Source organism: Anopheles coustani, chromosome 2 (genome assembly GCF_943734705.1).
Source record: "Anopheles coustani chromosome 2, idAnoCousDA_361_x.2, whole genome shotgun sequence".
Taxonomy (NCBI): Eukaryota; Metazoa; Arthropoda; class Insecta; order Diptera; family Culicidae; genus Anopheles; species Anopheles coustani.
Window position 1 is genome coordinate 40809257 of NC_071289.1, and position 14365 is coordinate 40823621.

At 45.4% G+C, this 14365-nt stretch overlaps 5 protein-coding genes and 1 non-coding gene across 6 annotated transcripts; 3 read left to right on the top strand and 3 right to left on the bottom strand.

The window, feature by feature from the left end:
- Positions 1-821: 821 nt before the first annotated feature.
- On the bottom strand, positions 822-3072 carry LOC131262375 (COP9 signalosome complex subunit 2). Its single transcript, XM_058264369.1, has 4 exons — positions 2868-3072; positions 2341-2661; positions 1445-2259; positions 822-1370 (listed from the first exon to the last, which is right to left on the bottom strand). The coding sequence occupies exons 1-4, from the start codon at positions 2922-2924 to the stop codon at positions 1226-1228; spliced, it is 1338 nt and encodes a 445-aa protein (XP_058120352.1). The 5' UTR covers positions 2925-3072; the 3' UTR covers positions 822-1225.
- Positions 3073-3375: 303 nt separating this feature from the next.
- LOC131267185 (BLOC-1-related complex subunit 8 homolog) lies at positions 3376-4336 on the top strand. Its single transcript, XM_058269980.1, has 3 exons — positions 3376-3503; positions 3572-3749; positions 3822-4336. Exons 1-3 carry the CDS (start codon positions 3446-3448, stop codon positions 4165-4167), a joined length of 582 nt encoding a protein of 193 aa, XP_058125963.1. The 5' UTR covers positions 3376-3445; the 3' UTR covers positions 4168-4336.
- LOC131267184 (probable ATP-dependent RNA helicase pitchoune) lies at positions 4287-6614 on the bottom strand. Its single transcript, XM_058269979.1, has 5 exons — positions 6444-6614; positions 6214-6342; positions 5458-6150; positions 5079-5380; positions 4287-5008 (listed from the first exon to the last, which is right to left on the bottom strand). Exons 1-5 carry the CDS (start codon positions 6505-6507, stop codon positions 4358-4360), a joined length of 1839 nt encoding a protein of 612 aa, XP_058125962.1. The 5' UTR covers positions 6508-6614; the 3' UTR covers positions 4287-4357.
- A 1591-nt stretch (positions 6615-8205) lies between these two features.
- LOC131263494 (short-chain specific acyl-CoA dehydrogenase, mitochondrial-like) lies at positions 8206-9722 on the top strand. The gene is made up of 2 exons (XM_058265700.1): positions 8206-8363; positions 8427-9722. The coding sequence occupies exons 1-2, from the start codon at positions 8342-8344 to the stop codon at positions 9617-9619; spliced, it is 1215 nt and encodes a 404-aa protein (XP_058121683.1). The 5' UTR covers positions 8206-8341; the 3' UTR covers positions 9620-9722.
- Positions 9723-9817: 95 nt separating this feature from the next.
- Positions 9818-9889, top strand: Trnae-cuc (transfer RNA glutamic acid (anticodon CUC)). The gene has a single exon. It is a non-coding gene; the product is annotated as a tRNA-Glu (tRNA).
- A 99-nt stretch (positions 9890-9988) lies between these two features.
- Positions 9989-12904, bottom strand: LOC131267769 (glycine--tRNA ligase). Its single transcript, XM_058270725.1, has 4 exons — positions 12420-12904; positions 10654-12340; positions 10398-10585; positions 9989-10307 (listed from the first exon to the last, which is right to left on the bottom strand). Exons 1-4 carry the CDS (start codon positions 12774-12776, stop codon positions 10197-10199), a joined length of 2343 nt encoding a protein of 780 aa, XP_058126708.1. The 5' UTR covers positions 12777-12904; the 3' UTR covers positions 9989-10196.
- Positions 12905-14365: the final 1461 nt, after the last annotated feature.

Consider the following 14365-nt stretch of genomic DNA (forward strand, 5'->3'; position numbering starts at 1 on the left):
GGCTAATTGTTACTCACCAGCTCGAACGATCGTGGCTCACCTCAAAATCATTTGAAGTTTGCACCGCAACGTCTGTAAGATAGATATGTAGCAGTACACAGGATTCCCGTTACACTGCAAACCATTTGAACATTGCATTGATTCCGCGTAGGTAAGCAAAAATGGTATCCGCGAGGTTGACGAGAAATGTATAAAGAAAACTTAAACCGTTTCAGCCACCAAAGGAGCCGACAACCGTTATGCTTCTTCACCTTGTTAACCTTATGTGTGCATCGTCTAACCTCCGAGCCAGCGCCAATTCTAACCTCCGAGCCAGGAACCATTCCGCAACAACAACAAAACACTGCGGACTTACAAATGGCAAATTTTCACTTTTTGTGCATTTAAGCGTGAATGTGCATTGCAAAAATTAAAGAAGAATTGTTTCTTTACGATCAATTTAACAAAATTAAATGTTTCTTACGTTTGTTTGCTCTACAATGTAGATGCAGTAAAATAAAATCGTGATACTAATGCCGATTTGAATCGCTATATAGACAGTCGGTAACCCGCAAGCGATGGTTGGTGTCTGATTTCCGCAAGTTGTGGAAACGAAGACGATGAACCATCCATTTCAGCACCAAAAGCAGGCTGTATATGTGAAATGATGACGATGCAGAGCTAGTCTATAATTGCGATGAAACAGCCAACAATACAAAATATTTAAAACAGTATTTAAAAGCCTAAATACACGCATTTAGGAAACTAAATGCAGCAAATTTTCTATTCTAATCTTTCTCAAATGATTTCTCTCAAAAACCCACAGCACCAGTATGTTCATAACAATGAGCATTCGCATGGGTTTATATTTTACTTATTGTTCTTACATACACATCTTCTCTTCGTTTTGGATGTTTTATCTGGTACTAATGCGTTGAAGGTATTTCTTTCTCCGGTTCAATCACATGCTGTTTGCGAATTCTTCTGGGCGCGGGGTCGAACAATCGGGAAAAAGTCATAAGCAAAACCACCAACTCATACAGGCATCCTCGATCCTTGTAAAACAATGTTCCTCGATGAAACAGACAACGGGACGCTCGATTCCGCTATGCTTTCCATATCCGACAAAGACCACCTGTTGCCTTTACACTCAACTTACGTTCTTCGGTCGTATGTGCTGTCTTTAGATCTCTCCTTTTGTTACATCGATTATCGGCCGGACTGTAGCGTGTTAGTCATCCTGGCCTCAGGCCATCTTGTTGATGATAGCCGCCTGCACGGAGCTGATTTGATTGGCCCACTTCTCGATAGCTACATCTCGTGCGCCACAGCGCGACTCTTTGCTTAGCTCCAACACCTGATTTACCTGATCGATGCGGCCCTGGATGGTACTGTGTAATGAAAGAAGTACATAAAATGCAATTATTGTTACCTAAAACGAAACACATGCATTAGTCCTACTTACTTATCCAATATACAGGATACGAGCAAGCTTTCGACCTCTGCCGGCTCGATATTCAACTCATTGGAGATGAACGGGATCGTGATCCGTGTGTACGGACGGATCAGCTTGATCAGCACCTGTGTGCGAATGTTCCGCAGCAGGTCCTCGATGTGCTCTCGGATGAACTGATCCGCCATGATGTTGTTTCTATTGTTGCGCAAAATTGACTCAAACTCCATAATGTCGTTGGTCTGGTACGCCGTGACCAGGTTCGTCATGGCCAGAATTTCCGGATCATTCTTGTATGGTTTCGCTTCCTGCGAGTCGAACGGATTGATACCAGACTTCATCAGCATATTAGCGAGCACCAGATACTTGAGGCAGGTTGTGCGGCGCGACGAGCCCGACTCGTCGTAATTCTTGAACGCCTCGAAGAAGTCCGTGTGCGCCTTCTCAAATTCACCCTCGCGCAAGTGCATTTTTCCACCGCACTCCCGTATTACACCCATGATCAATGGGTGCGGGATAGCCGATTTGATGTGTAACGATTGTTCGTAAAGCGCCTTCAATTTCTTGTTGTTCTTCTGCACCGTGTACATCTGGATTTCGAGCGCATAGATCTCGAGCAGCTGCGTGCCTTTCTTCAGGTCATCCTCACCGTCGTCCGTCTGGCAGGATTGGTGCAGTTGTTTGAGAATTTTCTGTAGCTTGCTGAAATCGTTCCGGTCAAAGTACAACTTGCCAAGTTTGGTGTTGGTTTTGAACCATAGCCGATCATTCTTTGCGTCCTTCAGCGCTTCCAGTGTCGTTTCGTAAAAGTTTTGCAATAGCTCCATCTAGCGACGTTAGACGTTAAAAAGGCAATGTAACGAATCGAATAGGAGTTTCCACGTGGTTCATTTAAAAACAAGACTTACATTTTTAGACGTTGAAATGTAATCCAATATCGAGTTGATTGATTTCTCCGAATGATTCCGCGTGACCGCACTCTTGATATAGGTGAGCAGTTGTTTGTACCGGGACATCATCTCCTGATAATTCTGCAGCTTAAAGTTTAGTTTTATCATCTGCTTTAACGCTTTGAAACCCCATTCTCCCTTTTCGCCATTTTCCAGATCCAGTACTTTCTGGAACGACTTCAGCGCCTCCTGCGGTGCCTCCTCCTTGAGAGCTTTGCTGTTGTAGTACTGGTTTTCGAGATCGACATCCGGCTCCGAATTGCTGTCTTCCGAGTATTCCTGCAGGGTAGCATAGAAAGGCATGTTATCTACAAAATCTATCACAAGCATCTTCAATTGGTGCATCTCGGATGAACTTAAACCATTTGTTGACTGCTAAGCGATATCCTCAATAAAGTTTCAAAGGAATCTTGGATGGTAAGCGTAGAAATGCCGTGAAGCTAAACGCAAGGATAATAACAGTGCGAAAAATTGACCACACTCACCAATCCGTAATCATCGTCGTCGTCGTCGCACATGAAATCGTCGTCGATGTCCGACATTGTAGGAAACTTTCTATTCTTACACGCAACTCTACCAACCACCAACTGGCCCGATCAAATAACTAAAATTCGACACGGATTGCTCAGAAATTTAGTGCCGGGAAAATAAACGCTGGACAAATTTTTGCAATCCTTTTGATAGAAGAAAATGAGCTCGCAAGTGACAGTTCAGATTCAGTGTTGCCAGCCGCGGTTTTACACACGACGCTAAACAAATGCCAAACGAGGGGTAGGAATATAAACTTATTTAAACCTGTTAAATTACGAATTTTAAAACAAAACAGGATCTTTTACAATAACGAAGGTAAGTAATTTTATAAACATTTTGATAATAACTACCATTCATAATATAACTCTCCATATTATATAATGGAAAAGCATTCCTATAAATTGTTTCATCCATCTCGCTTCAACAGAGTAGTTTATTTCATTTTTCATGTGTCAAACAATTGAAAACAACAACAACCCCCCAGTGTTGTTTTCGTTCTTCTACTTGCTTCGAGATAATTTTTCGTGAAGAAATGAATAAAAATATGACGACTGTTAAAGATCCAGAACTGCACGCCAAAGTCAAGAAAAGTAAGTAATTTAAATAGCTTGTCGATGAAGTTTGAAATGAAACTTCATTCTGTGGTACCAATTCCCAGCAACCGAAAAAATATCGGAAAACATGCACATAATTGCAAACGAACCAAGTCTTGCGTTCTACCGCATCCAGGAACACGTAAGAAAAGTAATTCCTCTGATTGTGGACCGACGAGCGGAAGTAGTTCAACTGCAGCAAGATTTGCAGGGCAAATGCTACGACATGGAATATGCCATAGGGTAAGTGGTTTGTCGTGCACTTTGTAACGGTAATAAAAAAAAATTAACAACGAACTTATCCCAAATCAATAGGGCCGTAAAAGACATAGAAGCTGCCGATGACTCGTTGAAAAACGTTCAGGAGTTGTTGAAAAACGCAATTTTCCTCAAGCAGCAGCTTAAATATGTGGAATCGAGGAGACCCAAGCGAGACTCGAACAGTTCGGTGTACAAACGACTCTCTGCCCACATAACGTTAGACTTGCCCGATCTCACCGACTTTTCCGGAGTGGTGCGCGAAACTACCAACCGGGTGGAGCATATGATGTCGCAGGCCAGAAATTCAAACAGCAATATCAACAACAACTCCACCGGAACCGCAAGCACCACTGGAGCGGGTCCTACGGAGTTGCAACGATCCTACACCACGCTTCATTGAACTGTTCATCCCGGATCCGTTTGGTTTGGTTTTGCGACGTGTTCCTTTTATTTCTCGCTGTGATTGATTGATTATGTTTACGAAAACTTTCCACATTATAACACAATAAAGTATTATGGTTTCGTTTCCATTGGAGGAAACTCAAATAAAAATGTATTTATTTACGACAAAATAAGCTGAAAGGTGCTGTTTACTCGTACTGGATGTTTTTCAACTGCTTACGTTTGGTAATATGCTTGACCTGCAATTCGGGTCGCTTCTCCTTGTTCAGAGTCTTGTAGTGTCCCATTCCACGGTTGCCCGGTCGACGTTCAGTGGTTAGTGCCCTGAAGCTCTTGCCGAAATCTATGTGTGGTGGCTGAGCGAAACCAAAATTCTTCGCCACCTGCAGCAAATCTAGCTTGCCCACGTTGAACACGTCCTTCATGTGATGGCCCTCATACGACCGAACGTACGACTTGAGAGCCAGCTTGCCCGATTGGTTCAAGAAGTAGTTCTTCGACAACAGGTTCTCCAGCTGCAGCTGAATATCGGCAATTTTACTCCACGAAAATTCAAACTCATTCAGCGACACCTTGGCCTGCTTCAGATACCTCAGAAAGTCGAGCTCCTCGGGGCGCAGTATCAGCAGTGCGTGTCCGCAATTGTTTTCACCGCGAGCAGTTCGACCGACGCGATGAATGTACTCCTTCGTATCATTTGGTGGGTCGTATTGGACAATCCAATCCACCGCTGGGATATCAAGACCACGGGCGGCCACATCGGTACACAGCAAAACACCCGATTCTGCGTTACAGAACTGGAAAAATACCGACGTTCGTTTCGCTTGCTTTTGTTTACCCTGTTGGAAGGTAAGTGGACAAATTTCAGAATGGGCGGTAATCGGTAATTAAAATCTAAGTTACACTTACATGAATCGATTGCACCGGAAGGTCGATGTAGTTAAACAACTCATGGTGAAATTTGACCGATAAACAAGACGAGAAGAACACCATCACCTTCTTCTTGCGGTTCTTCTTCAGGAAAGTGAACAGCACGAGCAGTCGCTTTTCCGAGGGGCACACGATGTAGCCCTGTTCTAGTCCCGTTACTGTCGCTTCCGCTTTGTTATCGTCCACGCCAACATAAATCGGCTCGGCTTTTAAGGCAAGCTTGCTCAGCTCGTCCATTCGAGAGGATTGTGTGGCCGAAAAAAGAATCGTCTGTCGCTTTTCTGTAACCGTTAGTAAAGGCAAATAGACATTAAGTAGTGTTGCTACAAATTCTTGCAATACAAATGGTCTAACTTACTCGGCAAAATGCCGATGATCTGTTTCAAATCTTCCTCGAATCCGATTTCCAAAATTCGATCGCACTCATCGATAATCAGACACTGCAGATTCTTGAACAGAAAGTTGGGCGTTGTTTTCAGATGATCCAGCAGGCGACCCGGTGTGGCCACAATGATGTTGATGCCTTTTTCCAGTTTCTCATTCTCCGTATGACGGCTGGCACCACCCATCAGTAATCCGTACGTCTGGTGATGGTGAGCCATCAATTCCTTCAACACCCCGAAAATCTGCATGGCCAGCTCGCGCGTCGGCGAAATTATAATCACGCCTGCTCCGTTGCGCGGCTTGAAACGTAGCTTGTGGATCAACTCTATAGCCGGCACGAGAAAAGCTAGCGTTTTACCGCTGCCCGTCTTGGCGGAACCAACCAGATCGTGACCCTCAAGCAGAGGAGGAATAGATTTCGCCTGGATTTCCGTCATTTTTGTGAAGCCCATCTCGGCAATGCCCTTCAGCGTGTTCTCCGAAACTTTTCCTTCGAGCGATTTAAACTCTCGATCACCCAACAGAATTTCGTACGCAATGCTGGATACACCAGGCTTCTCATCTTCCTCCCGTCCGTTCGTTTCTGTTACGTCGCCATCAGTGTCATCTGATGTTTGATCCTGTTCATCATCTTCCTCTTCCGGGTCATGCTTGGGACGTTTTACACCTTCAATAGATGAAAGAAGTTAAGATATCTATTGAACTATTCTGAAATACCTATTGCCTTTACCTATACCAATCTCGACCGCGTCTTCTTCCTCGTTCTTGGGTCTCTTCATTTTTTCTTTCTTCACATTATGTTTGCCCTTTTGAGTAGTTTCTTCCTGTTCGTAGTTCTCGTCCAAATCTTCCACAGAAGCTGAAAGCGTATAATAAGAAGGCACAGGTAGAACCACTATTTCCACGCCCGGCAACTTTACAAGCATTTCAGGTGGGGCTGCACTGTTAGCCGGTACCTACCATGCCCATTTTTTGCACCGCGATTAAACACCAGTGGTAGTTTCACCAGATTTTTCTTCCCCATGGTTCATCAAGTTTCACACACTTTTACTTCCTAGTAGAAACTTCCAGAAACCTGGAAAATGAAGCACTTTTGGGATACGTTTATCCCGTTCAACACGTGCGTTTTGATGTTTGTCTTGTAGACGGTGTAGTGTTGGGAGAATCGGGATACGGAAGATTCGAAAATTCGATCCATAGACGTATTCGGAAGATTCGAATCCCATTTGACGGATTTTAAAGATTCTTCTTCTTCTTCTCTTTGGCGAAAATTTACTCCAGTACGGCTATTGAATCCAGTTTCCTGGGCCTTCGCAAGATAACCTGGAGACATAGACCTCTATTGGTTAAGAACCGGCTAACAAAGGCCATATATCCTGATTTTTTGTGGTTGTTCTGATTTTCTGTAGGCGTCACATTGTGTCTGCCACCATGCGGCCAGGAGCACTGCTAGCCAACCACGCTAGTGTGCAGTCAAACTATGGCTGTTCACCCGCCGTCACGAAAGGAATATTTCCTTCCGTTTGTCAGATCGCACGAAACTCGTGATCCGCTTGAGTATTCAAACAGCACGAGATGTGCGTCGGCTAGGATTTCTCTGACTTGAGCTCCAGCTCAGCGCCTCCACCATGCGGTCGAGATAACCTTACCGCGTGACCACATTAGGCGTACCATACCAAAAACTTGGTACGGTCGAGCTCCAGCGTACCATACCAAATGCAACCCAGCACTTCTGGGTTGGCTGACGATGGTGTGCTCGAAAGAGCTCGATGAAGTGCTCGACTTTTCATATTGGTAAGAACTTGTCGAGCAATTATCAGTTAATTTGTGAAGATCATCTCCAAAAAGTTATTTGATAGAAAATAATAGCGATACGATGTATTTGCTTAAAATTTTTCTACGCGCTCTGTTGGTCATAGTTCTCAATCCAACAACTATTTCGTTTTGAAAGAAGTTGTGCAGCATTCAATACGTTGATAAAAATATTCTCATGTTTTCTAAGTCGTGAAACAATGTGGTAAAACGAACCTTATTGTTTTTTTTTGCCTGTAATTACTATCGGTAACCGTAAACTGCTGGATTCAGTTTGAATACATAAGGTGAGCAGGACAAAGCATAGAGTTGGAGTGAGAGGTTTCGTGACTACACTTGCATCGCTTGATTCTGACAGAAAAATCGGTTTTTGACACTAGGTTCGTTCCAGTTTTTTGGTATGGTACGCCTAATGTAGTCACGCGGTTACTTTCCACTAACTGTTCCAGGAACACCCCGTACACGCTAACCATCCGCTCTGATGCGGCGCCGAACTGGAACTGATTTTAAAGATTCGAATCCCTGTAGGGATTAAGTTTCCCCATCACTACGACGGTGATATGTGACAGCTGTCAAAAAATCACTGTCATAGAGCTGCCAAGAAAGATTCCAGCAAGTTTACTAGAACAAAGTGGTTCTTCTGAAGCAAGTATTGCTTCGTTTTAGTAACCTTAACGTAACAAATAAAAAAAAAAGTGCAAACGTAAACAGCCAGCTTTCGCCGAAAGCAGTACAAAGTAGTTATTTTAACCAAGCAAGGAAAATTACATACTCACAGTGCTACCCACGGAAAATTAGAGAATTGGTACAGAAAGTTTGGCGGCCGGCCATGAAGTACTGATTTATGGACTAGTTTGCTGAAGGACTGCAAAACGCGCTAGCGCTTTGCGTAGCGACACAAACGTAGAATACCGAAATAGCGTAAATGATCAGATAATAATACAATTCATTACCGATTCAAATTAACATGCAAAGGTCATTCTACTAAATTCGTAACGTGCGTGGATTAATCCTAAACGATTGAACCTGAATCGAAGAGCTAAAGGATGTTGCGGAAAATTTGCGAACGTAAGTTATCGACAGAATTGTACAAATACAAGATAAGAAATTAAGATAACGTTTCTTTTTCAGTATCGTGCCGCCGTGCGATGTCGTCACGACAATTCAGCGTGTGTGAGTTATCACGGGACCATCGTGCTATCCAACAACTCTGCCGTCGATTCGCGGAAAACGAGCTCAAACCTGTCGCTAGTGAAATCGACCGCAGTGGCACGTTCCCCGAGGAACCGATTGCCAAGCTGGCCGATTTGGGGATGATGCGTGTGACCGTGAATCCACAGTATGGTGGATGCGGTCTGGATATGCTGTCGCTATCACTTGTCGTAGAAGAACTTTCACGGGGATGTGGAAGCACTGGGTCGATAGTTTCAATACACAACTGTCTCTACGCTAACCTGTTGGATCGGCTCGGCACGGATGAACAGAAAGGACGATTTTTTAACAAGTACAGCAAGAAAACGATCGGCGCCTTTGCCCTCAGTGAGGCGGACGCCGGCTCGGATGTTGCTGCTATGACAACGAGGGCAACGCAGGGCTCCGATGGATGTTGGATATTGAACGGTGCAAAGGCATGGGTTACGTCGGGTATTGAAGCCGTCGCCGGTATAGTATTTGCTACCGTTGATCCGTCGCTTAAATACAAAGGAATTACCGCATTTCTGGTTGATTTCGACGCTGACCAACTGCAAGGGCTGACTCGTGGCAAACCTGAAGACAAGCTTGGCATTCGAGGCACTTCCACCTGTGATCTTGTACTAGAAAATGTTCGCGTCCCGGAGACCAACGTCCTCGGTTCAGTGGGCGGCGGTATGCGCATTGCAATGGAGCAGCTTGATCGTGCCCGGATAGGAATAGCATCACAAGCTATCGGAATCGGTCAAGCGTCGTTGGAACAAGCCGTACAATACGCTAAACACCGTACCGCTTTCGGGGGAACTTTGATCGATCTTCCTGCCGTTCGCACAAGAATTGCCGATATGGCCACGCGAATCGAAACGGCCCGACTGTTGGTTCGAAAAGCGGCCGGAGAACTTGATCGTGGGCTGCGGGCAACAAAATCGTGCTCGATGGCCAAATGGGTGGCGGGCGAAGCGGCCACTGCAGCGGCACACGGGTGCCAGCAGATTCATGGTGGCATGGGGTACGTCAAGAGTTTACCTGCTGAGCGATTTTATCGTGATGCTCGCATTACAGAAATTTACGGTGGTGCAACCGACGTTCAAAAATCGATCGTTGCCGATCAGACGATCAAGGATCTTGAATGAGACATTAAGATGTATACAATTCCATTGTTGGTTATGGTGACGGTCTCAAAGACTAGATGGTATATTTTTGGAAATATATTTATGACTTATACAGTTCAACTGTATATATGAATAAAAAGAAAATATGAAAGGATGTAGCGTATTAGTTCAATAATATCATTAAGCTTAAATTACTATTTGAACACGTGATATGCAACATCCCATATTGTCTAGTGGTTAGGATATCCGGCTCTCACCCGGAAGGCCCGGGTTCGATTCCCGGTATGGGAAAACTTTTTTTTTATTTTTCACCAGCATTGATGTATCATTGTGGCGTTTTATGTGCAATTTACCTTATTTCTTTCATTTACGTATATTAAAAAATTTTGATTGCAGCATCACATAAGTTATTTTATTTTGTAACTGTCTTGAAAACATAAAAACTATAGTTTAGCACATGCACAAGCGGTGCATTTGCGTAGTGAAAAGGCAGCAAGTACAAGAAAATGCATTGAACAGGATAATCTTAAGTTAAGCACAAATCCGGAGCGGTACACTTTTACGTAAACTTCATTATCAATTCGTACGCTGCATGAGTTTACTTTGCAGATGCTTCCTGTTGCTCGAACTTCGGATACTTTTGCTCCACTTCCGCCCAACTGCTGCGACCAGTAGCTAGATCACGGATCGTGTTAGCGACTTCATCCAGCTGAAAGATAAATAAAAGAAAAGAAAAGAAAAGGATGATCAGTAAACCAACCCAAGGTGCAATGAGACGAAGAGGATTCTTTAAGCTTACCCCGATTCGGACTTGCTTCATAGTGTCACGCTCACGTAGTGTCACCGTGTGGGGTTCCTTGAGCGTATCGAAATCGATTGTAATGCCATATGGGATTGCAATCTCATCCGTGCGAGCATAACGCCGTCCGATGGAACCACTCGAGTCGTCCACCTTATGTGACACATCCACCGATGTAAGGGCCGATGCTGAAGGAAGCAAGAAAAATCAACAGCAATTAAATCAACTAGAGTCAAGCGAAGAATATTTTACTTACAAATTTTCTTCACGAACGGCGCAAATTCGGCATTGTTGCTCAGCGGAAGCACGGAACACTTGAGCGGTGCTACGACCGGCGGCAACGAGAAGTAGCTACGCTGCTCGTCTCCTTCACGCATTCGGAAGCTGTGCTCCAGCAGAGAATACATGATCCGACCGATGCCGAATGAAGGCTCAATCACGCTCGGTGTTATCTCCTCCACGTGCACAGTCTTCGAGGTTGTCTTCACCGAGATCAGATCATTCGTAAGCTTAACCTCGGGCCCACCGTCGCCCACGGTCAGCGTGTACTCTCCGCTCGCTTCGAGACTTTTCCCGATGTCGGAAACCTCCTCCAGGCTCAATCGCGCCAACGCCTCCGAAATACCCTTCGCTTCCTTCTTAAATGCCTTTCCGATGGCGGCCTTGTTCGGGACAACCTCCGTCACCTCAATCGTTTTCGGCGCAGGCAGTTTCTTCTCCGCCACCAGTCGCACACCGGTCGCCTTCGTGTGCTGCGTCAGATCGTACGCCGAACGGTCGGCACAGCCAACACATTCGATCCATCCATAGCTGGTGAGGCATTCGGCGTCCCAGCAGTCACATGCATAGTGCGCCATCTCGTTGCCCATATGCTGACGGAAACGTAGCCGCTCGGGCAGGATGCCGATGCGATGCAGGAACATCTGGATGCGAGCCATAAAGTAACCGAGCGTTTCGTTCGCCACCAGTCCGCTGGCCACGGCATCGCCAATGCGAATCTGCTGGGCGCTCTTGCCATCCATCTGGTTGCAGGCGGAATAGAGAGTCATGACTGTGTCCGCTACGTTCTCGAACTTTGGATGATCCTTCGCAAGCGGGTCACAGAAGTGCTCAATTTCGCACATCGTAAACTCGCGCACTCGAATCAGCCCGGAACGGGGGGAAATTTCGTTCCGGAAGCTGTTGCCAATCTGGGCGGCGGCAAACGGCAGTCGACCCTGGTTGAATTCGAGAAGACGTTTGAAGTTCACGAAAATTCCCTGTGCCGTTTCGGGGCGCAGGAAACCTTTCACCAAGCCGGTCGGTCCGATTTGGGTGCCAAACATCAGGTTAAACTCAATCGGCTCCGTCAGCTCGTTTCCGGTGATTGGCGACTTCATGGCGTACTTGCGCAGGATTGCGGCCATCTCGTCCTTTGTCATGCCGTCTAGCTTGATCACGATGTCCGCACATTCGTCCTTCAGCTCCGGTGTCGCGTCCTTCGCCGCGGCCAGCTTCTCCAGATGGTTCTTGATCAGATGGTCTAACCGGAAGCACTCGCCATTCTTAACGTCCTTGGTCATGAGATCGGCGAAGCGGTCCACGTGTCCGGACGCCTTCAGAACCGGTTCGGGCGTGAGGATCGAGCAGTCCACCTCGAGCATTTGTTCCTCGAGCACGAAAAACTGCCGCCAGGTGTTGATCATGTTCGACTTGAGCGCGCATCCCATCGGCCCGAAATCGTACTGGCCGGTGATGCCACCGTAGATTGCAAAGCTTTGATCGTAGAAGAAACGACGCTTCAGAAGGTCTTCCATCCGTGCCCGGTCGAAGCTGGCAACCTGCGGTGCGAGACTCAGCTCTCGATCTTCCAGGATCTTCTTACGTGCCTTCAGTTCATTGACCGCTTTCTTCACATCAATTTCCGGTGCCCCCTCACTTTTCAGCTTCCGCACCAGATCGCCCTGGTATGGGAGAAATCAACAGAAAAACCATGTATTCTTGAAATGATGACAATGAAAATTACACATGCCATCGACCAACCTGTTCCTTAACAGATTCCCGCAGCGGGGCAAGTTCCGCCTCAATCTTTGGATCGGTCATGTTCTCTAGCAATTGAAGGCGTAACTTCACGTCACGGTGCTTTTTATTTGATCCCCAATTGAACGGTTTGCGCGGTTGTTCGCTTAGACTCGCGGCGTTGCTGGTCCCGTATCGTCGTTTCTGCTCGAACTGATTTTTTCCACTCGGATGATGAAATGCGGACAAACCTTGCACACGTACACTGCCAACGAGTCGAGCGTTGAAAACGGGTTTTCCGGTGTATCCGAGGGTTAGGAGTGCTGGTGCGGGTCTAGAGAATACTAGTCTACTGAGGGAGTAAAAAATCTGTGTGGACATTTACGAAAACATCCGCCACAGTATGTTGGAACTACCGTCACCAACAATTCGGCTTGGACTCAAACCGGCTTGTAGAATTATGTCCGATTTTTGCGAAAACGAAATAGACGAAACTCGCCGGCGCAGTTGTTTACTTCCACATCTGCAATAGAAACGTGATAGACTGACAGCTAGTGTTGGCAGAATCGGGATTCGGATGATTCAAAGATTCGTTCCCTAGACGGATTCTAAAGACTCGAATCCCATTTGACAGATTCTAAAGACTCGAATTCCATCTGACAGATTCTACAGATTTGATTAGATTAGGATTGGAATCAGATTTGTTTGTTTTATGATTTGATGTGTAAAAGCTCTTTATTACTAATTAGACGCTTAAACAATAAACATATTAAAATAGAACCCGTTTACGCTACACACGTCCGAATGCACCGGAGGTCAGGTAGGAAGAGAACGAGGCCAATGCTTCGGACCCGTCAGATACGGTGATCCTTTTGTGAACCCGATCGTGGCATCACCCGAAGGTGGAAATCATCTACGGAGAGCCTGGGTTCACGCTGCATCTTGCTGGCGTATAACAGTTTGGGACTTGATTTGATTAGATTCTGACTTGATCCTAAATTGTTTGAATCGACTCACAATGATTTGAGTCGAATTAGTAACAAAACGAGTCGATCTAGAGACAATTGTCAAATCTCTCTTTCGAAGGATCCGGATCTCAGAATGGATTTGAATCGAAAGATTTGAATCCCTATAGGAACTCAGTTTCCCCATCACTACTGACAGCAAATTTTTCTGAAAGACCGAAACATAAGGTAGTACAACCCTCACAACCATAGGTCATATTTTGAAATATTTGGTGAAATAGTTAATTTCTTAGCAACTTTTAAGTTTCATGGCTAATAAGAACAAAAGTGGTAAAAGAGTAAATGAGGCCCCGGGCTAGATTCTCCTCTTCCTACTGGTTCACATTTAGCGCCTGAAGCTATGCAAAGCGCGACACATGCATTCGTTTCGAATTTTTGAACGCTAACGGTTCGCTTTAAAGACCATAACGGTTTAAACTAATCACGCAGTGGGGGTTGAATGCGGGTTAATATACTTTTTCATGTTAAGTTACTAGTAAGTAAACTATACCATTCATGATGGACAGCATGAAACAATGAGTTTAGCCGAAGAAATGATTTGGAAACGGCGGCGCGCCCGCAGCGAGCGAAGCGAGCGGACTGCGCTAGGTCTACCGAAAAAGAGAGTTTGTTATAGTTTTGAGAAATAAGGGGGGCCCATGGGCCCCCCTCATACCGCACCCCTAGGTTGATTGCGTAGCCGAAATTAACGGTACACACTACGGTTCAAATACTCGTAGGTTGAGTTTAACGAATTAATGTATCACCAATTGCATACATTCAGTTTAAACGTCCACAAGAGGTGTAGCTACGATCGAAAACATGGCGGCCGGGGCCTCATTTACTCTTTTACCACAAAAGTCTCCTCAAATGAACTGGCTTTTGAAGACAAAAACGACCAACATTCTTCCTAAATCTTCGTTTTGGAACCAGTTTTTTTTCAGTAAGGTATAGAAACGTTGGTTG

Excerpts from the sequence above, each read along its gene's own strand:
- LOC131262375 (XM_058264369.1), bottom strand. The coding sequence starts at position 2,924 with ATGTCGGACATCGACGACGATTTCATGTGCGACGACGACGACGATGAT. Across the intron at positions 2,260-2,340 it reads ACATTTCAACGTCTAAAAAT|ATGGAGCTATTGCAAAACTT; the intron begins GTAAGTCTTGTT and ends TAACGTCGCTAG. Across the intron at positions 1,371-1,444 it reads GTATCCTGTATATTGGATAA|TACCATCCAGGGCCGCATCG; the intron begins GTAAGTAGGACT and ends TTCATTACACAG.
- LOC131267185 (XM_058269980.1), top strand. The coding sequence starts at position 3,446 with ATGAATAAAAATATGACGACTGTTAAAGATCCAGAACTGCACGCCAAA. Across the intron at positions 3,504-3,571 it reads GCACGCCAAAGTCAAGAAAA|CAACCGAAAAAATATCGGAA; the intron begins GTAAGTAATTTA and ends ACCAATTCCCAG. Across the intron at positions 3,750-3,821 it reads GACATGGAATATGCCATAGG|GGCCGTAAAAGACATAGAAG; the intron begins GTAAGTGGTTTG and ends CCAAATCAATAG.
- LOC131267184 (XM_058269979.1), bottom strand. The coding sequence starts at position 6,507 with ATGGGGAAGAAAAATCTGGTGAAACTACCACTGGTGTTTAATCGCGGT. Across the intron at positions 6,343-6,443 it reads CGGTGCAAAAAATGGGCATG|CTTCTGTGGAAGATTTGGAC; the intron begins GTAGGTACCGGC and ends ATACGCTTTCAG. Across the intron at positions 5,009-5,078 it reads TTCCGGTGCAATCGATTCAT|GGTAAACAAAAGCAAGCGAA; the intron begins GTAAGTGTAACT and ends ACCTTCCAACAG.
- LOC131263494 (XM_058265700.1), top strand. The coding sequence starts at position 8,342 with ATGTTGCGGAAAATTTGCGAAC. Across the intron at positions 8,364-8,426 it reads GTTGCGGAAAATTTGCGAAC|TATCGTGCCGCCGTGCGATG; the intron begins GTAAGTTATCGA and ends TTTCTTTTTCAG.
- LOC131267769 (XM_058270725.1), bottom strand. The coding sequence starts at position 12,776 with ATGTCCACACAGATTTTTTACTCCCTCAGTAGACTAGTATTCTCTAGA. Across the intron at positions 12,341-12,419 it reads GGGAATCTGTTAAGGAACAG|GGCGATCTGGTGCGGAAGCT; the intron begins GTTGGTCGATGG and ends CTCCCATACCAG. Across the intron at positions 10,586-10,653 it reads GCCGTTCGTGAAGAAAATTT|CATCGGCCCTTACATCGGTG; the intron begins GTAAGTAAAATA and ends TGCTTCCTTCAG.